Source organism: Podarcis pityusensis (genome assembly GCF_964106645.2).
Source record: "Podarcis pityusensis genome assembly, chromosome: 17".
Classification (NCBI taxonomy): domain Eukaryota; kingdom Metazoa; phylum Chordata; class Lepidosauria; order Squamata; family Lacertidae; genus Podarcis; species Podarcis pityusensis.
The window spans coordinates 24,129,395-24,156,175 of record NC_138042.1 but is presented as its reverse complement, the minus strand read 5'-3'; the positions used below and the strand labels follow the sequence as shown (position 1 = coordinate 24,156,175).

The following is a 26,781-nucleotide window of genomic DNA, read 5'->3' as shown; positions in this document are numbered from 1 at the left end:
ACTATACCAAATTCTCAAGTGGTTGTATATATGTGTAAATAAAATCAGATATGCTAAAGACACCACAGTCTCTATTGTCTTTCATTCCAAGGAAACTGAGCCCTGGGTAAAGCTCTTGGAACCCCAGGAGTCTCTGATTGCTCAAAGATTGTGGCGACTTATAACTGTATTAATTCCCCACAGTCCCAGAAACATTGTTAAGCTATCTACCCATTATATATATATATATATATATATATATATATATATATACCACAGGGTAATTATGTAAATCACTTTTGCATTGCAAAACGTTTTTTCGAGACAAACCAAAATGAGCCAAAGGGAAAACATCTGAAATATGCTGCCCCCTCTTTAAACAAAGCCTATTTTTTCAACAGGTGTTCGATTGCCATTTTCTTCCCAATGAAGTCAAGTACACTCACAACGGATGCCCAATTCTCAATGAAGACTTAGTCATGCTGAGGTTATACAGGTAAGCAGCACTGGGGTGATGTCTCAGGGGGTGTTTCTTAGGAAAGAACAAGCATGTTTCTACCATTCACCTAATATTAAAAGGTAATGCTAAGTGAATTATCTCTTCTGAGTTTTCTTTTATATCGCATCACAAAGAAAATAAAAAATCCATGATATAAGGATCCCTCTGATACCTTATATCATGTATGGTGGGGATGTGATAAAATTAATAAATTTGGGGAAAATATACATGAGGAACTGAAAAAAATGTTTAAAACAACAATTGGTAAGAAACCGGAAACATTTCTTTTAGGAATTATAACAAATGACATCCCAAAAGACATGAAGAGAATCTTTTTATATGCAACAGCTGCCACAAGGTTATTGATTGCAAAAAAAAAAAAAGGGGGGGGGGAAATCAGAAGAAGTACCAACATTGAAAGATTGGCAAAATAACTTTTATGAAATGATTGAATTAGCAAAAATGACAGCAACAATTAGAATGCAATCTAATCAAAATCTCAAACAGAAATGGAAATGTGTAGAGGAATACATAACCAAAAGATGCTCCAACAAGAATTTATTGATATGTATATACTGATTTCACAGTTAAGTTAAATTAAGCTAAGCTAAGCTAAGCAGATATAGAAGATTGAATGTTTAATTATTAAGATACAAAATTACAATCTCAATAATAAAGTTACATAATAATAACAAGGAAGTCACGCACGGGTGGAGGAAGACACAGGGCAAGAAATAAGAAATGGATAAATGTTGGTACATAATGAAATGTGAAAATGTGAATTTATGGATATAATGTATATGTATAAATATGTAAAGATTTCATATATGCATTGCAACATTAATAATAAATAAAGTAAGTGCAAAAAAGAAGAAAATAAAAAATCCAAGGTGCCCATTGGTTGCAAAACCAAATGCATTAAACAAATTACGTACGTTCATCCTATTCCTTGGCCCATAAATAAAATTATGGATAATTTACTTAACACTGATTGTGCCTGTTGCTACTGTCAGCAGGGAAGAATTATGGCTCCAGTAATGGGATATCTCAAGATAGTAGGTCATGAACTCAAGATAGTAGCTCATGAGCACACCAGTGCGAGTAGATAAATAGGTACCACTGTGGCGGGAAGGTAAACGGTGTTTCTGTGCGCTCTGGTTTCTGTCACGGTGTTCCGTTGCGCCAGAAGAGGTTTCGCCCTGCTGGCCACATGACCCGGAAAGCTGTCTGTGGACAAACACTGGCTCCCTCGGCCTGAAAGTGAGATGAGGGCTGCAACCTCATAGTCGCCTTTGACTGGGCTTAGCCGTACAGGGGTCCTTTACCTTTACCTTTTTACCTGATGAATTAATAAGTTGGCATAACTATAGGGATGAATCTTGAAGTTTGAGACAGAGCTTCATAAGAGTTCAGCCACCTCAATGCATAAATAGGTTTTCTGAATTTTGTAAGAACATGAGAGGAACCTGCTGGATCAGGCCAAAGGCCCATATAGCCCAGCATTGTATTATCAGAGTAGACAAGCCTTTGGGAAACCCACAAACAGGTTCCAATTAAAATATACCAAATGTTGTAGATTCCAAAATGTGCCCAACTCTTTTGCTTGCTAAAATTTGATTGTCTTTTTGCTTGCCCTTTGCAGATTTACAGAAACTGAGACATTTACCGAAATGGTTCCCTTCCTTGTAAAGTTACTTGAACCAGATTGTAATATTATCAAGATGAGCTCAAGTGCCCTACAGGTCGCTGGCTTTCATGGCCTGTCCAATGTAATTAACAAGAACGTAATTACTTTAGACTACAACAGGAAAATAAACTTGGATTGTACCATAAGCCTGATTTCTGTAGAAACTTTCCTACCAGCCCATGGGCAACTTGTCAGAGGATCAGAAGAAGAAGAACCACCTCGTGGAGATCAGCCTCATAGTTTCCCTCCCACAACCGGTATGTACACTTTGTTTCTCTGCGCCTGTTATATCATCACAAATATCTTCATTCAGTGATGACGTTGTACAGGGGCGCCAACTTGCCTCCACATTATGGGGAGGGGCATGACGTGACACATGATGGAACATCATGGGAGGAGGAGCCACCAGCCATTAAAGCTGAATGGCCACTGTGTTTGGCTCTGCCCCAGCTCCTTCCAACCGATGTCCTGTCGTCATGCATACAACATTAGTTCCCCCAATCGCCCTTGTAAGCTGCTGCCTCTGCCCAATAAATGATGTCAGCAATGTCTATGCAACATTTAGTGTTGTTAGCCGCCCTGAGCCCGGCTTCGGCTGGGGAGGGCGGGATATAAATAAAATTTAAAAAAAATAAAATTTTTTTTAAAAAAAAAAACATGATGACCATGTACATTGTTACATGAGCACAGCTCCACAGCATTTTATATTTTCTTTTTTTTTTTAATAATTTTTTATTAAAGTTTTAAACAAACAAAAAAGAAAAGCAACACACACAAAAAACAATACAAAACTTAACAATAAAAACACAAAACATAACAATTAAAAACAAACTCTCTTTTCCATTTCCAATTTTAAATTACTTATTTTCTGGACTTCCTCATACCTCCCTCTTTTGTATTCCAATCCACATTATTTGTCCAGCAGTTTCTTTTCCACTTTTTTAATCCCAATCTTTAATTTAATAAAACGTTAAAATATATAACTTCAACTTTTTTAAACCTAATCATTGATCTTAATGTCATATAGCTTTAAATTTTTCCCTTTTATTATCAAATTTCCATTTCTTTAAACATCTTTAATCTTGATCTTTAATCTTAATCTATCCTTAACTTTAACCTGTACAGCTGGAAACCACTTGTTTTCAGTCCAACATCACTCTAACATTCCTTAATTTTGCAGTGTTTCTGAAGATAGTCTTTGAATTTCTTCCAGTCTTCCTCCATCGACTCTTCTCCCTGGTCACGGATTCTACCAGTCATTTCCGCCAATTCCATATAGTCCATAAATTTCATCTGCCATTCCTCCAGCGTGGGAAGTTCTTGTGTCTTCCAATACTTTGCGATGAGTATTCTTGCTGCTGTTGTTGCATACATAAAGAAAGTTCTATCCTTTTTTAACACCATTTGGCCCACTATGCCCAGGAGAAAGGCCTCTGGTTTCTTGGGGAAGGTATACTTAAATACCTTTTTTAATTCATTATATATCATTTCCCAGAACGCCTTAATCTTTGGGCACGTCCACCAAAGGTGAAAAAAAGTACCTTCAATTTCCTTACATTTCCAACATTTGTTATCGGGCAAGTGATAGATTTTCGCAAGCTTGACTGGGGTTATGTACCACCTGTATATCATTTTCATAATATTCTCTCTTAAGGCATTACATGCCGTAAATTTCATACCTGTGGTCCATAACTGTTCCCAGTCAGCAAACATAATGTTATGACCAACGTCCTGTGCCCATTTAATCATAGCCGATTTTACCGTTTCATCTTGAGTATTCCATTTCAGCAGCAAGTTATACATTCTTGACAAGTTCTTAGTCTTGGGTTCTAACAATTCTGTTTCTAATTTGGATCTTTCCACCTGGAAGCCAATTTTCCTGTCCAATTTAAATACCTCCATTATTTGATAATCACAGCATTTTATATTTTCATTTACATACATTCATTTGAAATAAGATGGGTTTATGAAGCAATTCTATATCCTCCCACCACACTGACGAAGAATTCTACGAAACAGTAGTCAATATCCGGAATCACTGTTCAGTGTTGGACATCATATTTGCTGAATACACAAAGCTTCACAGCTTGTCTTCTATCATACAAAGTCTGGTACCTCGCTTCATTTAAAGATTTTCAGGGACTTCGAGACTAAAGATTTCATTTTGGACTTGTTATGGTTTGAAGGAATTCTCTAAAAGATTGTCTATTGCATATGTACATGGTCATCGTGTTGTGTAGCCATTGCTGACGTTTTCTTTGCAACACAGGGGTTTGTTTGGTTACTTATTGTTGTACCATGGCCAATAGAATGATGTGCCTTAACATGGTGCCTAAAAAATAATAAGAGTGGACTTCAGGCAAGTGTCCTTGGTGGGCTTCTCTGGGAGTGCATTCTATGAACAGAGAGATACTCCACCTGCTTCACAGAGAACATAGAACTGGAGCTGGCTATTAAAATTATTCACAGAACATTTCATAGCCCCCTCATTCCTTCCCATAGGTGTTTCAGTGGTGAACTGTTCCTAGCTTCTGGTGTCTGATTTGCATCTTCTGTCCATGTTTCTCTTGAGAGAGAAAAAACCCACTGTGATTTCCTTTGGGCCATTAGGACATAGGAGAGGTGAAAAGTGTCCATCTGGGAGCTGTGTTTCGGGCCTGAAGACCGTACAGAATATTAAAGTGAGCTGTGAAGATTTTCTCCTGATGGGCCTAAGGTACCAGCATTTGGACCCTCCTTCGCCCAACATTGATTACATTCCCATCAGGCTGGATCTCACAGACAGCAGAAGCAAGACCATCTACAAGGTAAAGGCCTTATACAGGGGTAGGCAACCTAAGGCCCAGGGGCCAGATGTGGCCCAATCGCCTTCTCAATCCGGCCCACAGACAGTCTGGGAATCAGCGTGTTCTTACATGAGTAGAATATGTCCTTTTATTTAAAATGCATCTCTGGGTTATTTGTGGGGCATAGGAATTTCTTCATATATTTTTTTCAAAATATAGTCCGGCCCACCACATGGTCTGAGGGACGGTGGACCAGCCCATGGCTGAAAAAGGTTGCTGACCCCTGGCCTTATAGGAAGGAACTTTGGCATAGACAGATGCAGGCTTAGGTGAAGCCAGCCTTTGCCAACCTGGTGTCCTCCAGATGTTTTGGACTACAAGTCCCACCAGCCTCAGACATGCCGGCTGGGACTTATGGGAATTGCAGTCCAAAACACCTGGATGGCACCACTGGGTTAGGCTGCCAGAAGAACATTCAGCCATAATTAGATGCTTACTTTGTCACCTGCTTCTTCTTCCGCAGTCTGAGCATGCTTGGCTTCCCGTTCACATTGGAGGTGCATTTCCTAACCAGCCGCCCCAAGCTGCCTTCATGGCTATGCAAATCCTAGAAGCAGACCAGTTCATTCTGAGCCTGTTGTCAACAACCATACTGGATGCTGAAGACAGTGAAACAGCCAAATCCCTGCTCATCTTCAACATCACCAAACCACCCCGGGAAGGCTACATCACTCATCTGCAAGACCACACGAGGCCCATCTCATCCTTCACATGGAACAGCCTCAATGATATGCTTATTGCTTATCAGCCACCAAACAACAGCCACACAGAGAGGAGAAATTATGAGGTAACCAAAGCGATTTTAATGAAGTCTCTCACAAGATTTCAAAGCATTTATCAAGAAAGACTTTTTTAAAAAAAATATACGGTTTCTTGATGGCTTTCCACTCCTACTGTCCTGATGTTTGTTTGTTTATTCCTTTTTATTAGCTGTTTTATAATACACATACTTTTATTATCTAAATCCCGCTACCATCAAATATTTCAGTAATCCATTGCTTATACCAGGCATAGGCAAACTTGGCCCTCCAGATGTTTTGAGACTACAATTCCCATCATCCCGGACCACTGGTTTTGTTAGCTAGGAATGATGGGAGTTGTAGTCCCAAAACATCTGGAAGGCTGAGTTCACCTATGCCTGGCTTACACAGTCAAACCTCAGTTTCCAAACACCTCTGCTTTGGAATGTTTCGGCTCCCGAATGCCGAAAACCTGAAAGTAAATGCTCTGGTTTTTTAATGTTTTCGGAAGGCAAACATCTGACGCGGCTTCCACTTAAGTGCAGGAAGCTCTTGCAGCCAATCGGAAGCTGTGCCTTGGTTGTCGAACTTTTTGGAAGCTGAAAGGGCTTCCAGAACAGATGTGTTTGACAACCAAGGTTTGACTGTATATCAAATCCTGCCTGCAACTTCATATATTGGTGATTATCAGTGGTCTCCATTACTCCTTAAAAACTTTGTCATCATGTCCTCTTTATGCCATTACGTTCCACCATTTTCACAAGCCATTCCTCCTTCGTTGGCAATCCTTTCTCTTTCCACTTCTGTTGTCGAATAGGGTACTTGGGAATTTCATTGCTGTGTAGGTAAAGATAAAAGTAAAGGACCCCTGGACACTTAAGTCCAGTCAAAGGTGACTAGGGGGTTACAGCACTCATCTCGCTTTCAGGCCAAGGGAGCTGGCGTTTGTGCACAGACAGCTTTCCAGGTCATATGGCCAGCATAATTAAACCGCTTCTGGTGCAATGGGACACTGTGGCGGAAACCAGAGTGCACAGAAACGCAGTTTACCTTCCTGCCACAGTGGTACCTATTTATCTACTTGCACTGGTGTGCTTTCGGACTGCTAGGTTGGCAGGAGCTGGGACAGAGCAACGGGAGCCCCCCCCCTTCATGTGTCACAATGACTGGAGTGTTGGACTATGACTTGGGAGAATGGGGTTCGAATCCCCTCTCAGCTGCATGGGTCACTGGGTGACCTTCGGCCAGTTGCCATCTCTTAGCCCAGCCTTTCTCAACCCAGGATTTCCCAGATGTTCTTGAACTACAACTTCCATCATCCCTGATCATTCGTTATATGCTGGCTAGGAATCATGGGAGTTGTAGTCCAACATCATCTAGGGATCCAAGGCTGAGAAAGGCTGTCTTAGCCTAACCTACCTTGCAGCAGGAGGAGTACCATGCTGAGTATCATTGCCCAGAAACAGATCAGTGACTTCCAGTCATGGTGGTGGCAGTTAGGTAATTTTGGACTCTGGAATTAATAGCCTTGTTAGACCCCCTCTCTATAGACTGCAATTTGTGTTACTTCATTTCAGAACAGGGGGCTCCTGTTCAGTGGGACTCTGGACTTTTGACCCATTCTCTGGTTACATCACAGCACTTTTCAAAAGAGTGATTTCACACATTGTATTACAGGTCATCAAATGTTAAGTTATCAAATCATGAGGAATCTGGTGACCTGCATGCACATGTGAACCATCTCTGTGTGTCATTAAAGTTTGTTCAACTGCCTAGATTAATTTGTCAGAATCATGAGGGCTATTTGCCCCTTAATAAACATGAAACCCACTTTCCTTATAAATTCCCAAGTTACTAAAAATTTGGATCACAGCATTTGAAAGTTATATAGTTGCTTTATGATCATTATGATTATTATTACCAATGTTTTTCATCCAATGCCGTCCTTTAATCCTTTCAGGGAATCTGTCATGTTCTGTTGTGCATGCTGTGTGAGGAATGGTTGATGCTGAGAGGCGATAAGATGGGAGAACTTATACATTTTAATAACATTAGAAAAGAATTACAAGTATTTGAGATGCATAAATGCTTATGAGAGCTTAAACAGAAAAGATAAATATCACCTATGACTGGATAGATAGATAGATAATACTTTATTCGGCTATAAGCCCACAAGGTAAAACAAATCAATAGATAAAAATCAATAGATAAAATCAATAGCATTTTACAATCTAAAATATCAACTAAAATATTTCAACGCATAATCTCTAAATGTACCGTGTTATGGCCTTGAAGATAAAGATGGTGCATAGAGTTTACTGAATTTTTAATAGTCATGCAGCATTCCATGAAGTCTTTTATATGACAGAACTGAGATCAGGAATCTAGCAACCTGTAAAGTTCTATAAGAGTCAATGTCCTGGAGTAGATAAGCTAGATGTAATTCAGGTGGTTTAGCAGCAATTTCCAGAATGATTGAACTCAGGATCCTTGATCGGGGAACATTGTATAAGGGGCAATTAAACAAGATATGATAAAGGGATTCTATCGATTTGTTGTCACATGCGCACAAAACAGAGATTTTACCATTAGAAAATCTATTGCTCAGCACATTTGAGGGGAACATATTAAATCTGGCTCTAACAAATGCGAATCTATGCGACGCAGCCGATAAAGTAGACAGATATCGAGGTATCTGGGACATAGATGTAATGCCCTGATATATCGGGGAACATGTACCTCCACCTGTGGTAAGATTTTGTTGTAAATCTACCTCCTCCAGTCTTTGTTTGATGACCTTTTTAGCTGTAATTAGATCTAAATTAAGTATATCGGAAGGAGAGATTCCATAAGACAACAGTTTGGAATGGATTTTTGTTGCCCATGGGCTGGTGAATTCATCTCTCCAAAGGCACTGAATAAGATGGTAGTTTGGCAATTTATGCCAAAGGGACAGCCAATAATTAAAGGCATGTCTCCACATCAGAATCTCAAGGGAGGGGGTCTTAAGTTCTAAGCGAATGGCAGAGTTGCTTACACAGGAGGGTAGTTTCAAAAGGCGTCTTAGAAAAAGATTTTGCAATGTCACCAGAGGCAAGAGGTTTACAAAGGCGCCCCATAAAGGGACCGCATAGGCCATAGTTGCAACCACTTTTGCACTATAAACTTTTAAGGCGGATGGAACATGCATAGCCCCCTCAGTAAAGAAGAAGCGTAGTAGAGCGTAGATAAGGGCTTTCACCTTGTTTTGTAAATATGTGATATGCGCTTTCCATCCCATATTATACTGGAAGTAAATTCCTAGATATTGAAATTTGTAAACTTGTTCAATTGGCTTCCCCTCAAGTTCCCATCTATACAGTTTACGACTCCTGGAAAAAATTAGGACTTTAGATTTGGAATGGTTAATAGTAAGTAAATTTGTTTGGCAATATGACGCAAAAATCTTAAGGGCCCTCCTCAAACCGATTCGAGAATAAGAGAGGATCACCGCATCATCAGCGTACAATAATAAGGGGCAGCGATAGTCTGCAAGCCTGGGTGCATGAATGGAGGTTTGGGCCTCAGCTAGGGGCGTCCTCATGTCACTAATATAAAGGTTAAAAAGATAGGGGGCAAGGATACACCCTTGTCGTACCCCCTTGTTTATTGGAACTGAGTTTGTGAGATCGCCCTCAGGTGTTAACCTCACCCTAGCGGCCGTCCCTTCATGTAATTTAATCAATAGCCACAACAGCCTTTTTTCTATGCCCCACTTTGCCAGTTTTTCCCATAACAGCTCTCTAGAGATACTGTCAAAAGCTGCCTTCAGGTCTATAAAAGCGGCACATAGAAGACCATGAGTAGGGGAAGAATACTTCCGCGCCAAATGATATAGAATTATAGCATGGTCAATAGAAGCGCGATTTGGTCTAAACCCGACCTGTTCATGGCCCATCAGATTGGAATCTTCGGCCCATTGGGTTAGTCTGGTTAGCAAGAAGCGAGTGTAGATTTTTCCGATGATTGATAATAAACTGATATTACGATAGTTTCCTGGGTCCTCTGGTGGTCCTTTTTTATATATAGGAATTATGATGGACTCCTTCCATGATGTAGGTATCTGGCCCGTGGCATTGATTGCATCAAAGATTTTTGCTAGAATTTTAGCCCACCATATTGGGTGTTGTTTAATAGCTTCCACCGGGATCAGATCGGGCCCTGGGGCTTTATCAGTTTTCAGTTTAGCAATTAAATCTACTATTTCCTCCGGGTCAGTATCTGGCCATATGGGCAAGTGACTTGAGAGAGTATCAGATTGGATGTTAGAGATGTCTGTCTGGGAGAAATATTTTCTTAGAAATTGTTCCCATGTCGGGGCTGGGATAACCGTCAATGGGTATTTCCTCGATCTTTTGTTGATTAAATTCCAAAAACCGCGAGAGCTGCGAAGCTTAGAGGCAGCAATCAGCGCTTGCCAACGTCTTAGCTGCCACTCGTGCTTGGCTGACTTCTGTGCCTGTTTGTAAGCAATTTTGGCCTGCAAGTACTCTGGGGGGAGAGTTTCAGCTCCAGAGGCTTTATATCTGTTGTAGATACAACAGAGAGAGAGTCTAGCTTGCTTACATTTGGCATCAAACCAAGGTGCACCGAACCTGGGTTGATCTCGGTTAGCCAGGTGAGCCGGCATCGTAAAGAAGCTAGTTAAATCTGCAGAGAAGTGGAAGAACCACTCCAGTATCCTATTTGGTTCAGACAGCTCCGCCAATGAAACAATAAGGGATTCGGAGCTATTCCTCTGGAAGAATTCTGCATATTTTTGGGCCTGTTTCATGGACCATTTAATGCCTCTTACTTGAGCTGTGGCATTTAAACCTACATGAATTGGGTGTGTTCCGCTAACCGGGTGCCAGTCAAGCGTTAGCTTGGCCGCTAGAGGTAGGTGATCACTGGATTGTACATTATCTACTTTGAGATAAAAGAAGTTTGAAAATAGGTCTTCTGAGACTAGAAGATAATCTAGGACACTATTTGATGTTGTGCCCAAATGAGTGAATTCACCTGGCACGTCCGGAGGGCAGTTGCCATTTAGGATGTTCAAATTCATACGAATGGCCAATTGATAAAGAAGGACTCCCGCCTCATTCACTCTGTTGTCCTTAGATCTTCTTGATGTGAAAGAGATTAAATCAGATTTTGGGTAGGGGGGCCTATGACTGGATCTTGTCATCTCTTTAAATTTTAGCAAATAGCAATGGCAGTGAGTATGGTTGGAACAGAGACATCAGTGCCCTTTCCTTAGGGAAAATGTGTTCCATAAGCTGCTATTTAGCCTATTTTTATCTAATACCTTAATTATTTCTGGTTTGGTTTTGTTTCTTTCAAAAAATGGTTAAAAGGGGGGTGGATTTCTATTATTTTAAAGAATCCCTAGCATTTGCATTTTCAGTTGCAAAAATACTACGGAAGTATAATTAGTGCTCCCTCTTGTGGAAGTTAAAATGAATGTCTCACGTGTGAAACATTTTTTTAAGAATTAAATTGTACAAACTGACTACGTACAGGGAACAGCATTTTTTTTAAAGGGGGGGATATGGGAGATTATGGAGGGAAACATATGGTCTTTTAAACATTCTGGTTCCATTTAGCACTCTAAACCTCTCTGTGGTTGTTTTCCTATGTTATTTTAAGCTCAAGATCTTTCAAGATTTCTCTAGTTCAGAGGTTGGTAAACAATTGGCCCTCCAGATGTTGTTAGACACCAAATCCCATTAACCCCAGACAGCATCTCCAATGGTCAGGGATGGCAGTAGCAACAGCCCAGCAACGTTTGTAGGGTTCCCCACTCTGCAATAGTCTCTTACCTGTCAGCTGCTGTTTCATCTTCCCAGGTAATCTTTAGAAAACGCTGTTTCCATTTTTGTGTAACAGGTGGAGTTTGAAGTTCATGATTTGTACTTTGAAAGAAGTTCACCAATTACTATCCATATCTCTGTTAGAACGGCACACACAAATGCTCCTCGGGTCTCATGGAATACTGGTGAGAATTCATATTATGCTTCATAGTTTTCTTTAAAAGACAGGATGTGGCTGCAGAGGTCAAATGCAACAAACCAATATTCTTTCCGTAGGTTCTTTAGCTTTCTTAAATGAGAAGCCACATGGGAATATGCCATTTTGTGGGGAAAGGTAGCTGCAGAAATTGTCCCTGAGTTTGTTTCTGTCATAGACTTGTTGACTCGTAGAATTGTAGAGTTGGAAGGGACCTGAGGATAATCTAGTCCAACCCCCCGCAATGCAGGAACATGCAGCTATGGGGATCAAACCTGCAACCTTGGGGTTATTAGCACCACAACTAAGCTAACCAGGCTCAGTGTGACACTAGTTTTGTGCTGCCTCCTAGGAAGACCCAGGGGAGGTTCATGATATCAACTCATATGTGCATCATGTGTCCCTTGTTGAATCAAAATGAGCATGTGATCTGAAAGCCATTGCACACCCTCTGACATTTCTCTGATGAAAATAGGGATGTCCTATTCCATTATTATTATTATTATTATTATTATTATTTTATTATTATTATCTCATCCATCTGACTGGGTTGCTCCAGCCACTCTAGGCAGCTTCCAACATACATAAAAACATAATAAAACATTAAACATTAAAAAGCCTTCAGATGGCTCGGGGTTCAGATAACTCCATACCGTCCAACATTTCTCTGGTGAGAATAGGGATGTCCTGTGGAAAAGTGGGACATTTCTGGATCAAATCAGAAACCAGGATGGCTTCTGTAAATCTGGGACTTTACCTGGAAAATAGGGACAATTGGAGGGTCTGCCATTGTCCCCAGTGAAGTTTCTTGAAGGGGTCAGTGCTAAATGAGGCTTCAAAGAGTTACCTCCAGAGCTCTATATGGATGAAATTAATTCTGTTCTATAACAGACGCCAACTACTTGCATGGGACCTTTGAGTAAACCATATGGTTGTTTGATGGTTTAATCAAAGGCCCCATGCAAGTGGTAGGCATCTGTTATAGAAAGGAATGCACCATTAGTGCTGGGTTGCACTTATTGTTCTTACTGTTCTGAATAAATTACAGGTTCAGGGTTTCTGTTCTAGGTCTTGATCTCCTGGAAGGACAGTCTCGCCCTATAACTTGGGAGCAGTTTCAGATTGTAGATAATGACGACATCAATGGTGTTCGCATAGTCACTGTTGATGGTCTACAGCATGGACAGCTCACTCTAAGAGGTATTGTGTCCTCCCTTATGTCTATATACAGATGTTACTATAGGTCAGTGCAGTTCATGCAACAATTCACCTTTTCAGCTGCCATGACAATGAGGATTTGAAGAGGAAGCCACTAGTGGGCTCATGACAAAACTAGGGTTGCCATATTTTTCAAACAGTGAAAATTCAGACAGAAAAGTTGTTGAGTTTCTTCTGGACATTTGACCGATTTCTGTCCAGACACCGATTTCTGCTGACTGCAGTATTCTGGATATGTCCAGGCAATTCCAGGTGTATCGCAACCCTAGACAAGACAGCACTTGTGAGAACTATACAGCACCCTGGTGAGGCATGGTTTCTGACAAATGCCTTTGTATGACTTCTGCACAGCTGTAAGTCTAGTACTGGCTCCACATGAAGTTACTAAAGACACATCTGTGTATTTCTTAAACCTTTGGACCCTAAAGGTTAGCAGAAGAACTATAGCTTGGTGGTAGAGAACATATTTTTGCATGCAGAAGGTTCCAAGCGCAGTCCCTGGTATCTCAGTTTTTAAAAATTAGCTAGCCAGTGATGGGAAAGACTGAGTTGTATCCAACTAAGTGCTACTCAGAATAGACCCATTGAAATTAACAGTCCTAAGTTAATTGTGCAAATCAAGTTCAATGGGTCCACTCTGAGTATGACTAATATTGGTCACAACCCTCTGCTTGATACTAGGAATAGAGGAGAAATGTGTTTGGTCTGCATTTCAAAGCAAAGAAACCTAATTTGCAGGTCCCAGATTTATATGCAGATTGGAATGCAGCTGTCATTCTGATTATGTGTGTTTATGAATTTTCCAATGCAGTTTTTTTAAAACTGCATTGGAAACAGTTTAAAACAATAACAACATAAAACAAAAACTAAAAATTCACTCACTGGGTCACCATTGGTGATCATCCCTCCATTTCAGGTGGTGGGGAATGCATTGAAAAGTGTAAAACAAAACCTAAAAACAAACCATGTATTTTAGGGAACAAATATCTAATTTAAATGCACATTTTTCATGTACATTTTTTAAAAGCACACCAAAAAAAGGGATAGAATGTCAAATTGCACCCCATGTTATTTGTATAAAAAATAGTGGGAAATTGTTTGGTGCATTTTAATTGCCACATGTTGCAAAATTATTATTCTGCAATTTTAAGTGTGGGTAACTCATTAACTCTTCCAGATAATGTGCTCTTGTGACATGGAAGCCTATATGTTGTTGCATTCACAACATAGTTTGGATTCTGTTGCAATATGTTCTTGTTTGCTTCACTAACATTCCAGAGAAAAACGATGTTGTGTCTGTCACTCAGTAAACCAGCATTGATCCAGTAAGCCAGTTCTGATGTTTGTAGTGAAGGAATCATATTCATTTAATGGTGGTTATTCTTTGGCCTGGCTAGTCTGGAAGCTTCTCTTCTATGTAAAAAGATTGTTTTCTGCAATTCATGAGGAGGGATGATCACCAATGGTGACCCAGTGAGTGAATTTGTACAGGGCTGAAATCTTTTATGATTTCCTGGTCTTCACCCTCCAATTTCTACCTCTTATAAACTTAATCATTTCTGTTCATAAGCTTCACACCTTCTAAAGTAGTATTACCTTTTTTAAAAGCATACACCCATTATGAATCATGTTCCTGCTGTTGTCTGACAGGAGGAAAGGGATTCATGTTCACAGTCTCAGACCTTAAGGATGGTCTTGTCCGTTACCATCACGATGACAGTGATTCCACAAAGGACTATATTGTCTTCAGGATCTTTGATAACCGACACAGCAGTCGCCACAAATTTCCAATCAACATTCTGCCTAAAGATGACAGCCCTCCATTTCTCATCAGTAATGTTGAAATAGAAGTGCATGAAGGACAGACAATTCTGATCCAAGGCTCAATGCTTCAAGCCTCCGACATGGACTCTAGCGATGACTACATACTCTTCAATATAACCAAAGCATCACAGGCAGGAGAAATCATGAAGAAACCTGGACCAGACCTAATTGGTAAAATGTTAGACAAGCTGAAGGGGGGAGAGCATCTTTCTTTCTGCTTATGTGTGTGTGTGTGTGTGTGTGTGTATGTGTGTGTGTGTGTTATGTCTATGTCTTGCTTTCAGATATATTCCCATATCCCTTTTTAACGCTTGAGATTTCAACTGTTTTCCAGGCCTTAGTAAACAGGCTGTGAGTTTCAGCTTTGGTTTGATTATGCCAGTTAAGCCACACCCTGCGTAATCAATCACAAGATGTGGTGTGCACACACGATTTAATGGCAATGCGCATAAATTTGGGAGCACCCTGCATAATGAATTTGTTTAAGATGAGACTCTTGTCCAGGCAGGGCCGTCTTTACCCAGGGGTGCAAGGGGCGTGGGGCACCTGGGTACCAAATTCTGGGGGGCGCCAACCAGTCCCTCTTGATCAGTTGCAGTGAAAAGCAATGGAACAAAAGTCCCCAGCCCCCTCCTCCGTTGCTCTGTTACTCCGTAGTATCAAATATTCCGTAGGAAATAAAAGCAGCTTTTCTGCTGCGTTGATGGTCAATAACTTTGGGCTTCCCTCCTCCCCATAAAAGCTCAATAAAAGTTAATTTGGGGGCGCTGGGCAGACCTTTGCACTCTGATGGCACATATGTTAAAGACAGCCCTGAGTCGAGGGATTGAGAGCCTTTTCAAGCTTAAGAAACTCATTCCATTCCGGGCAGCATTCATGCCAGTGGGAGGCAGTGCAGCAAATGTAACTGTTACCTTTTTACAATAGGCTAGTTTCTCACAAATCCCCTCTATCTTGCATTCAGGCAAGCTAGATGCTATAGTCCTTTGTCTAAGAATCCCTAGCCAATGAAGAAAACCAAAGTGTACACCTCAGTCATGCCCAAGACTGCTACTGAGTTGCTTTGAGTTTGGTTGGTAAAACTGCACAGCAAACGTTTCCTCATAAATGTTTATTTCTCAGGAGAAATTTCTTTTATTTGCTTTTCATTAAAAAGGACTTGGGCAGCCAAGGATATTTTCATGGTCCAAAGATCCCTGGCAGCTTTAAGGGAGAAGGTAATGCCAGACGTGCTAAATGGAAGATAACTGAGGCCTGTGGCAGAGAGTTTGACCATTGTTTTTTTATTATAAAGGGTCATATTCTTCTCCATAGTGGAGGTATCAGTAAAATACTTGGGTTTTTTATTTTAGAAAAACCACAAAGCCTTCACAGGAGCACCATTATGGCATTAAATACAAGGCCCTAATTCTTATAGGTCTAAAATATATTTTCTTCTGTGATTCACCAGGTTATCCTGTCACTAAATTTCTTCAGAAAGATCTATTCAATGGGATCATTTACTACCACCACTTAGGAGGAGAAATATTTGAAGATTCCATTGAATTTGTTCTGTGTGACTGTAATGATCCTCCGAATCTTTCAGAAACTCAGGTATGTCATTGGGAGATATATTGCAAGGCCACGAGGGAGAACACAATGACACCTGTGTTTTATGAATGTCATTTTATTGTTGACTTTTTATGCTTTTCACTTAATGTTGGCAGCATAGTTTGTTTGTTTTTGCAAATGAAACAAATCAATAAAATAGATCTATAATCATGGACTGCACTCCTAAACATGTTCACTGTGGGATTTAATCCCAAGTAAACATACATAGGAGTGAACAGTAAAATGTGATCATCTACTTTTCCTTAAACCAGAAGGATTCAGCCCATTATATTACTAAAGTGCTTCACAAATTTCAAGGCTATGTATCAATGTTCAGGGAAGGGATTGCATAGCAGGCAAACAGAAAATCTGAAATTTCCTTAATAGGTTGAATAATTAGACAAAATCTGGATAACAGAAAATGCTGGGATTTATTTGTAATGTCTGTCTGTCTGTCTGTCTGTCTGTCTGTTCTGTCTGTCTGGGTTTCAACAAATTGAACTTGTATGTACACATCTTTAAAAACAACAGTCATGGGCAGTTCTAGAACCCAAGTTTAAGATCTCATGAAAAAATACATTGTAAAGTTTTCAAATAGTGACTTTAACAGAAATCTATTGAATCACAGGACACTTGAGGAATATTTTAGCGTCTTTTCCTGTCTTGTCGTTTCTTCCAGCAGATGCTAAATGCTTATTGTCTAACACTGTCTAAACACCATGGCCTGTTTGCTGCAATATTTCCAATGACCTGGGTGTCCTGACCACCACCACTATATAATGGTTTTCTAAATCCTTACACTAGGAAGTCAGAGTGCACATAATTCCTTCAGATGATCAACTTCCCAAAGAAATTTCAGGGACGAGCCGCCATCTAACTGTCAAGGAAACTGAGATCGTCCATCTAACAAAGAAACATCTCAGTTATATCGACAGAGAAGCGCAGGAAAGGGAGATCATCTATACTATAACTTCTCCCCCATTCTTCTCTTCTGTACATCAGTAAGGCTTGTGTGAACGGTTACTTCTCATAAGAAAAGGGTGCATTTTCAAAATGTTGCATGGCAGAGCTGGTGATGACCTAGCAAAACTCTGATTAGTAATTAGCATTTGTATTTGCGTTCCTCGGATAGGGGAGTTAAGAATGTTTTCAAAGTAGTCTGACCAAAGCCCATTCTTCTGCATTGCCCACGTGGTGCCAGTCTCAGGTCTTGCTAGCTACCACTGTCATTTTCCATCCTTAATTTATGAACAGATGTAAAACGGTTAATGCACGCAAACTTATATGGTGAAGCACAGCAGCGGTCAGAAGATAATGAGCCAGCAGAAAGCAAAACACACACACACCCCAAATTTCAAATCTGCTTTGAGAGAAGATGTGAAAGTGCAGTTCTGTAGGGTTGCCATTTTTAAAAAAAAAAAATTGAAAATTTGGACACAAAACTTGTTGAGTTGTTTTTTGGGCCAAAGCTGTTTAGCTTTTTCTGCAACCCCCCCCCCCCCAATATTTTTACGCCTTCTGACATGGATTTCCATAAGCCTGGGTTTTCCTGGACATTTGTACTGATTTTCAGATGCTATTTCTGACGTATGAATCCAAGGAAATCAGGGAAATCCCAAACGTATGGCAGCCCTAGGTTCTGAGAATTGATGTCTCCTATTTGACTGCTCAGATCTTTTTTGAAGCAGCAAGCACAGTCCAAACAACTGTATATAGACCGCAAAGCATGAACCCTACAATCAGTTCACCATTCAAGGTGTGGCTTCACATAGCACTGATAGATGGATGAAATGACAGGAAAGTAAGGTTAAAAGGCAATAAGCTACATGCATACACATCCTAATTGCATTTCATATTTTGCTTGCTTTGATTTCCCAATCCATTGTAAAATTATCTGAAACAGTAGAGATGGGGAGTAGGGTTATAACTTTTTTGCAACCTCATGTTCCTGTAGCTTTGTTAGATGAACTTTTGCCTAAAAACAAAGGAATGAAGTGTCATTTCCAAATCTTTTGAAAAAAGCTCGCCCCGAAATCAATAAATCGATTTTTGTATATTCAACTCTATAACATATTATGTAACATGCATAGCATGTAGGAATACAGGAAAAGTAGAGCTTGCACATTTTCTAATGCTTGTACAATGTTTCAAACATTGTGTATCACTTCTTATTGCTTAGAATAAACCGAGGTTCTTGTGTGACATTGTATATTGCCCCTGAAACAAATATTAAAAGTTAAGTTTAGTTGTTTGCCCACAAAGCTTTCTATATAGACCAATATTTGGATTCTTCTAGAAAGTTCAAAACAGTTTTAGGAAGTACCAGACCGCTGTAAAAGTTCAAAAGAGTTCCATAAAGTTTTTTGTGGTTTTTTTAAGTGCTAATATTTATGAGTAGTAATACAGTTATTCCAACTTCAGGGTGACCTTTTCACAACTGAGAAGAATTAGTCCCCTTTTCAGTGTTTCTAAGCAAAAGTCCATCCCTTTATGATACAGGAAATAATTGGGGGGGGGGGTTGGGGCAGAGTAAAAAATATATAACCCTAATGGGGAGATGGTGACTATTTCTGGTGAGAGAAATTAGTTTTGGGATGTACATTTGTATCTTCTTTTCCTATTTAAAAAGTTATATGATTCTGCATATGTGTTCTCTATTATGACAATACCTTTCTGTGCAGCCACATGGATGCTGGGAAACTGTTTATGGTTGACAGCATTCCTAAACTGATTAAGGATCCTGCTACTCCGTCACTGTTATCATTCACACAGGTTAGTTATCAAGGTTAAATTCTGTCACCCAGTAGCCTCACTTCATACATTTGTACCTTGGTTGTCAAAAGCCCTGGAACTCGGACGTTTTGGCTCCCAAACGCCACAAACCCAGAAGTAATTGTTCCAGTTTACGAACGTTCTTTTGGAACCCGAACATCTGCAGCTTCTGATTGGCTGCAGGAGCTTCCTATAGCCAATCAGAAGCCGCAGTTTGGTTTTCTGGTGTTTTGGATTCCATTTGACTTCCAAGGTACGACTGTATATGATATCTTACTGTAATTATTATTATTATTATTATTATTATTATTATTATTTATTAAATTTGTATACAGTGGTACCTTGGGTTAAGTACTTAATTCGTTCCAGAGGTCCGTTCTTAACCTGAAGCTGCTCTTAACCTGAAGCACCACTTTAGCTAATGGGACCTCCTGCTGCCGCTGCGCCATCAGAGCACGATTTCTGTTCTCATCCTGAAGCAAAGTTCTTAACCTGAAGCAATATTTCTGGGTTAGCTGAGTCTGTAACCTGAAGTGTATGTAACCTGAAGCATATGTAACCCGAGGTACCACTGTACCGCCATATACCCGCCGGTATATGATGATTAGAAAACCAGTGGAGTTTATTACTATACCGTTTATGTTTACCAGGAGTAGCACACTGTGGCCCTGTAGATGTTGCTAAGCTACAGTTCCCATCATCCTTTGGCCAAGTGGCTAGGGCTGATGGAAGTTGTAGGTTCCCCACCCCTACTGTATTGAATACAAGGTATACTATGCCGTGGATAGTAATTCAAGTTTAGATATGGGAATTGGGGGGTGAATATATCCCTTACATTTTGTTTGTTTGTTTTTTGCTCCTAGCATGCCATAAACCACATGAAAGTTGCTTACATGCCACCGTTGCAAGATATTGGCCCTGAGCCTCAGTATATCCAGTTCACATTTTCAGTCAGAAATCGACATGGCAACACTTTGCAGGGGATCTGTTTTAACATTACCATTGTCCCAGTAGACAATCAAGCTCCGGAGGTATGACTGCAATGCTAACAGGAACAAGAGAAAATTAGAGATTCGACATATTTCAGGGTTGAACTTAGCTAAAAAAGAAGAAACTGTTGTTTGGGCTTGTGAATTTTTTTTCCTTTTTGTTGTTTCAGCTCTTGAATGATGAAATCAAAGTATAATATTTCTAGAATTAGATCATGTCTTCCCTAAACACATTTAAGAAGGATATGTTTTGCTTTCCATCCTACTGTCTCAGAATAGAAACCACACATTATTTGGACAAACATGTGTTTCCCAAGCTTGTGGCTTTTCATTAATGTGAATACAGGGCAGATTGTATCATTTGCATGGAAAAACTGGTGGGCTGTAATGGGAGTGCTTAATCCCTCCTTTTTTAAAAAATATATTTTATTGTTTCAACATTTTTAACATATGCAGTCAAAACACAGTTTTGTCTTTTCTCTTATTTTTCTGGCTTCCCACCACTTTTTCCATGGAGTTGTTGTTTTTCTCCTTCTGCCGCACCTGATCTTCTATCTATCAAATCATAACCACAATAATATACTCGAATTACTTCTATTGCTCATAGCTCAAATTCTGCTCACAAATTCATCATACTACTGTATAATATTTCTTTAAATTTATGGGATCTCACTAACTTTAAATGTAGCCAAGCAGGGGCAAATTTCACAAAGCACAACATATATATATATATATATATATATATATATATATATATATATATTGTGTGTGTCGTTGGTTACCCTAGTTTCTTTCTTTTTCTAAAATCGTATTCCTGACTTAATTACAATTGTATAAAGCTTGCACTGTGGCCATCCTGCAAATACTGTAGGTAGATCATCTCCCCTTTTTCAGCTGTGCAAAATGATGTGGTAAAAAAATATTGTTGTTGTTTAGTCGTGTCCGACTCTTATTGACCCCATGGACCAGAGCATTAGCTCAAGGTAAAAGGATCAACAAAAACATCTTCTGAGAGGAACACTGGAACTTTTCTCTCTTTCCTTCTGTCCAGGTGTTCACAAACAACTTGAAAGTAGAAGAAGGGGGGTCATGTACCATTACAGAGGGCCACATTTTGATTTCAGATGTGGACACCAAACAGGAGAAGATCCGCATACATCTGCTAAGGCCACCTCTTCATGGAGCTGTTGAGCTGGCTGGGATTCCTATGAATCAGGGGGACTGGCTCACCTGTGAAGACCTGCACCTGTCCAAAGTCAGGTTAGAAGGCCCTGAATATATATATGCCTGCTCTGTTATTGCTGTAGATTCTGCTAATTCAGCCCATGAATCAAAACAGTACTGAGAGCAGAAACAAATGACTCTGATGTATGTTTTGATGAACTCCAGCAATTCACCTGTAGATTGAGGATCAAAGGTTGGAATCTCTCTCTCTCTCTCTCTCTCTCACACACACACACACACACACACACGCACACACACTTCCCTGCAGATACAAAGCTAGAATGCCAGTGAAGGCTAGTACAGAACATCATCTCTGATATGCTTGTTTGTGTTTGTTTTTTGAGACAGGGCCTTTTCCACTCCACTGCAAAGCAGGAGAGGGCAGACTTCAGGCTTGTGGGACCTATTTTGTTTTGTTTTGTTTACATAAAAAGATCTTGCCCAACAACTTATTCCCAGCAACTGATGTTCAGAAGCATGCTGCTTCTGACAGTGCAAGTGGAACTTGGACCTTGTGGCCAGTAGCCTCTTCCTTCATGAATAGGTCTAATCTTTTTTCAAAGTGATCCAAGTTGGTGGGCATCACTGCCTCCGATAAGAGTGAGTTTAGCTATGTGCTGCATGAAGAAGTACAGTGGTACCTCTGGTTAAGAACTTAATTCGTTCTGGAGGTCCGTTCTTAACCTGAAACTGTTCTTAACCTGAGGTACCACTTTAGCTAATGGGGCCTCCCGCTGCCACTGTACCGCCGGAGCACGATTTCTGTTCTCATCCTGAAGCAAAGTTCTTAACCTGAGGTACTATTTTTGGGTTAGCAGAGTCTGTAACCTGAAGTGTCTGTAACCCGAGGTACCACTGTACTTCATTATTACAAACCTAAGGTCTGCCACCAGTGGCAAAAATACTGGGCTAGTGGGGTGACATTCTCTGAGAACGCTCACCTGTTAAATCTGTGAGCAGTACCAAAACCGAACTCAAAGATTATTTCATACCCATTCCTGGATTCTTTTTTCAGCCACCTAATTTAATGAGGGAGGGAAGCTTTATAGTTGCTGCTGTTGTTACACAACAGGCAGTAAGTAAGCCTTGAAGGTAAGTAAGTGAAGTATGCCCAGTGTAGCATTAAATTAATCCCTGTGGTGGTATCAGTACCACTACTATCTACTCCAGTGAAGGAGGAAGAGAAAGGAGGACCATAATGCCAACCTCCGGCTTCTTCAGGTATGACAGGGAAAGGCCCTTGTCTGATACCCTGAAGAGAGTACTGGAAATAATATTATTTATGGTTTTGTGGATGCTTTTTACTGATTTTATTTTTATACGTTGTATATTGCACTTGATTTTTTTTTTATTGATTTTTTTAAATGAAAGGGCAAGTTATAAACATGCAAATAAATACATCACCCGGCTGTGAGTGTGAAGGCTGCTCCCCACAAGGCCCTTTCCACCTGGCCAGACTCACCAGCCTTACTGAAGAGGCTCCTCATGAGGCCGGAGGAACATCACCCGGCTATTGTTTTTTTCTTATATTGATTTAATATGCTGTACACCACTTTGAGATTTTTATTAAAAATATAAAGCGGTATAGAAATTGAAATAAATGAATACCCTAATTTATTTTGCAGAATGATAAAGTAGTAAGAAATTGGATTATCAAGCACACAAATGCCAATCCCATCTATTCCAGTCAATCGGCACTAGGTTTTATTGCGAATCAAAAGACTCCTTGCCGAAAGGAGCAGCAATGTTTTTCAGCCACTGGGCAAAAGGCAAGCTTGCCTCAGGTTCTGGCCTGGTAAGGGTTGGCAAACAAAACAACTGCTTGGTATCCCAGCTTCTCCTACAGACAGTGGTTTCAGGCGCTCAGAAGTCCACCTGAACTCAAGGGAGGCCATAGTTCAGTGGTTTGCATGCAGAAGGTCTCAGATTCCATCTTTGGCCTCTCCAGTTGGGGCTAGGGGTGTCCGAAACCCTGAAGAACTGCTGCCACTCAATGTAAACAGTGCTAAACTAGGTGAACCAATGTTCTGCCTCAGTATAATGCATTTTCCTATGTTCCTTCCTAAGTTTTGATGCCCCATCCCCTTTCTTTGCCTTTCCCCTCTATCTTTAACTACTAACGTAGACTGTTAGATCTCTGGACAAGGACTGTGAATTCTTATATACTGCACATTGTAGTAGGTGTGTGGTGCTGATGGCAGCAGTCGTAACAATGCAAACATATGAAATGAGTTCAGAATCTTATCCCTGCAGGTATCTTCACGACGGTTCTGAGGTTCTGCTGGACCGTATCCTGCTTGCAGCTACAGACGGTATCAATTCCTTTGAGTTCATTCTGCAAGTTCAGGTCAGTGTGAGATTCATCAGAATATTAGTTCTCTGGAAGATGACAATTTTCAGGGGGCTTTGTGGTTATTTTAGAAACTGGGAGGTCTTGGACGAGATAGGGATTCTTCTGCACTTTTGAGGCTTATGTTATACTTGTTTGATGGGTATTATTGTAAGAGATACCTGCACCTTTCAGTTTTTCCTGTACTGTCAGGGATGAATCCACTCAGAATGAAATGCTGAAAAATGCAATGCATCAGCAAAAGAGAGATGCTTTATTTTTACGTATGAATGTTTCATCCTTAAAGGACTTGAAACCACTTGCAAATAAACACTGTGCTGTGTTTTGTATATATTTGGCCCTACCATCGTTTGCTAAAACTCCCTAGTTTATTAAAAGTCAAAAATCAGGTTGGAGACATTGGGATGTTTTAGTCAGTGTTGCTCATACTCTGAGTAGCCACATGGAGATGAATGGGTGTGATTAACTTAGGTCCATTCGGTGCATTGTTCTTGTTGTTTTGTTGTTGTTGTTGTTTTGGGGGTACTGAAGGGTACGTAGTACCGGCACTTCTTTTTTTAATTTATTTTTTAAAATGTGACACTTACTGTAACAACTTCATGGTGAATACCGGCCCCTATTTTTCTAGAAAAAAAGCACTGGGTCCATCCATTTCAGTAGGTTTACGTCGAGTTGTATAAAGCCCATTATTTTAAAAATTAGGAAGATATCAGTACACTAGGGGTGTTTGCAGAGGGTTATGTTTCTACAGTTCTGGTCCCTCAGTGAGACAAACAGGTGCTGCATCAAGTCAGTCAATCAGTTTATTGCGTTTTAGCAAACAGCCAATATACACATAAGAAATAATAATAATATAATAATAGTAGTGATCTGCATTTATAGTCCTTAACCTTTAAAGGATACATCATTTCCCATACCTCCTTTAAAATGTAGCATGGATCTGTAGAGCCTCAGCAAGAAATTCAGATATTCTGAAAGATATGTTCTTCTCTGTATTAGACAGCAAAAAAAAAAAAAAAAAAAACCTGCACCATTTTTTTAATAGCTGCATCAAAATTTATATTTTTTTTAAGCGTACATTTATGGGGTTAGATCCAAACGCATAGGACATGGGTGGCGCTGTGGGTTAAACCAGAGAGCCTAGGACTTGCCGATCAGAAGGTCGGCGGTTCGAATCCCTGCCACTGGGTGAGCTCCCGTTGCTCGGTCCCTGCTCCTGCCAACCTAGCAGTTCAAAAGTACATCAAAAGTGTAAGTAGATAAATAGGTACCGCTCCGGCGGGAAGGTAAATGGCAGTTCCATGCGCTACTCTGGTTCACCAGAAGCAGCTTAGTCATGCTGGCCACATGACCCAGAAGCTGTACGCCCTCGGCCAATAAAGCGAGATGAGCACCGCAACCCCAGAGTCGGTCACGACTGGACCTAATGGTCAGGGGTCCCTTTACCTTTATCCAAATGCATGCGATGGAATATGGATGCCATAAAAATAAGCTTGGGAAGTAATTCATTTTCAAGACAAGTAGTAGAAGGAGGGGTGCTTAACCCTTTCCTGGCCCACCATTTCCCATTTCCTTGCTCAAAATTGTACTTTCCAGAATTCTCTCTCTCCCCTCCCCCCATAACCCTTTGGTTAGGAGGTGGGATTTTGAGTTAATATATGGGCTGGGAAAAGGTTAAACATCTCCTTCCCCCACTGTTCAATATCTGTAATTCCAAAGCTACTTTTCTTTTCTTAATATATTATGTCAGTGCTCCCTTTCATGTTTGCACACGTGGAGATGAGACACCTATATTTAGAAACATTGACAAATCCAAATTTCCTACCATGAAATGCGAAGATCTGCCTTAGGATAGCCTATCTGTAAGTGAATACATGGGCTTTCACAATTTGTAGGCACAACAGTGCCTATAACTGTAATGTTTTCTTTACCTGCTTTTTGTTAATCTGTCCTTTTCCCCCAAATTTCTATTCCTTAGTATTGGAAAGTTTTAAATGTTTGACGTTTTACAATGTATTTATATGTGTTGTGAGCCGCTCAGAGTGGCTGGAGAAACTCAGCCAGATGGGCTAGGCATTAATAATAATAATAATAATAATAATAATAATAATAATAATAATGGAATAGGACATCCCTATTTTCAACAGCAGTGTCAGTAGCTGGTGTTCTGCTTAACTGAACCCAAATCTACCAGCATTTACTCTTTGCTGTAAATAAAACATCCCCTTCATCCTGTCATAGCTTCCCGTTTTTGCAACCATGCTTACACACAGAAATGAATGGCCAGCACAGTTTTTCTCTCAAGCATATTTTTTCCAGGTGAATCCAGTAAATGATGAACCTCCTGTCATGAATGCTGACCTCATTCCCTCCATCGAATGCCCAGAGGGTCAGACAGTGGCCATCACCTCGGAGAACCTTTATGCTACTGATGAAGATAGTGAAGACATGCAGCTGATGTTCATGCTCGCTCGAAATCCTAAATATGGGGTTGTGAAGAAAGATGGGATTGTGGTGGATCGCTTTCCACAAGTAGATGTTGTTTCTGGGGCAGTGGAATACGAACATACAAGTAAGTGTGAGCAATGCTCTGATCATATATCATAGGGTTGCCATATTTCAAAAAGTTTGGCCAACATAGTTGAGCTTTCTTTGCAAAATCTCAAAAAAAGTTTTTGAGCTATTTTTAAATGAAATTCACCAAAATCTATACTTCCAACATGGGCTGCCAAACGTCCAGATCTTCCCAGACATTTTTTTACCAATTTCCACCCATACGCTGTTTACGAGGGCTGAATCCCGGCTGAATCCTCATATCACAACCTTTATCTATCCAGGCCAAGTCTTTATTCCTGTTACATGAAATTACAAGTGGTTGCAACCCCATCTTGGGGATAAAGGGGGCTCCGTTGTGTGGGGGGGGTATTGTTTTTGTTTGTTATTATGGTATGTAATTTTGCAGAGACTTTTCAGGGAGCTGCTGGGGGTGGTTTGCAGGGAGAGAGAGAAATCAGCTTCCACCTGTCCACTTCT

General features: G+C 40.2%; 1 protein-coding gene across 5 annotated transcripts in view; it reads left to right on the top strand.

Annotated features, from left to right (window-relative positions):
• The window catches only part of FREM1 (FRAS1 related extracellular matrix 1), a gene marked incomplete at its 5' end in the record, with an annotated part of 715,053 nt that overhangs the window by 6,974 nt on the left and 681,298 nt on the right, over positions 1 to 26,781 (top strand). For 4 of the 5 annotated variants that reach the window (XR_013980930.1, XM_080987620.1, XM_080987622.1 and 1 more), the window contains 14 exons: positions 381 to 475; positions 2,121 to 2,422; positions 4,776 to 4,972; positions 5,475 to 5,798; positions 11,662 to 11,770; positions 12,850 to 12,981; positions 14,650 to 14,994; positions 16,274 to 16,416; positions 17,218 to 17,414; positions 19,095 to 19,185; positions 20,049 to 20,216; positions 21,226 to 21,434; positions 23,652 to 23,745; positions 26,068 to 26,320. Coding sequence is in view for 4 of the 5 variants with exons in the window: in XM_080987620.1 (XP_080843746.1) it covers positions 381 to 475; positions 2,121 to 2,422; positions 4,776 to 4,972; positions 5,475 to 5,798; positions 11,662 to 11,770; positions 12,850 to 12,981; positions 14,650 to 14,994; positions 16,274 to 16,416; positions 17,218 to 17,414; positions 19,095 to 19,185; positions 20,049 to 20,216; positions 21,226 to 21,434; positions 23,652 to 23,745; positions 26,068 to 26,320 (2,659 nt within the window). The remainder of the gene's footprint in view (positions 1 to 380; positions 476 to 2,120; positions 2,423 to 4,775; positions 4,973 to 5,474; positions 5,799 to 11,661; positions 11,771 to 12,849; positions 12,982 to 14,649; positions 14,995 to 16,273; positions 16,417 to 17,217; positions 17,415 to 19,094; positions 19,186 to 20,048; positions 20,217 to 21,225; positions 21,435 to 23,651; positions 23,746 to 26,067; positions 26,321 to 26,781) is intronic. The other variant, XM_080987621.1, reaches the window with a different exon arrangement.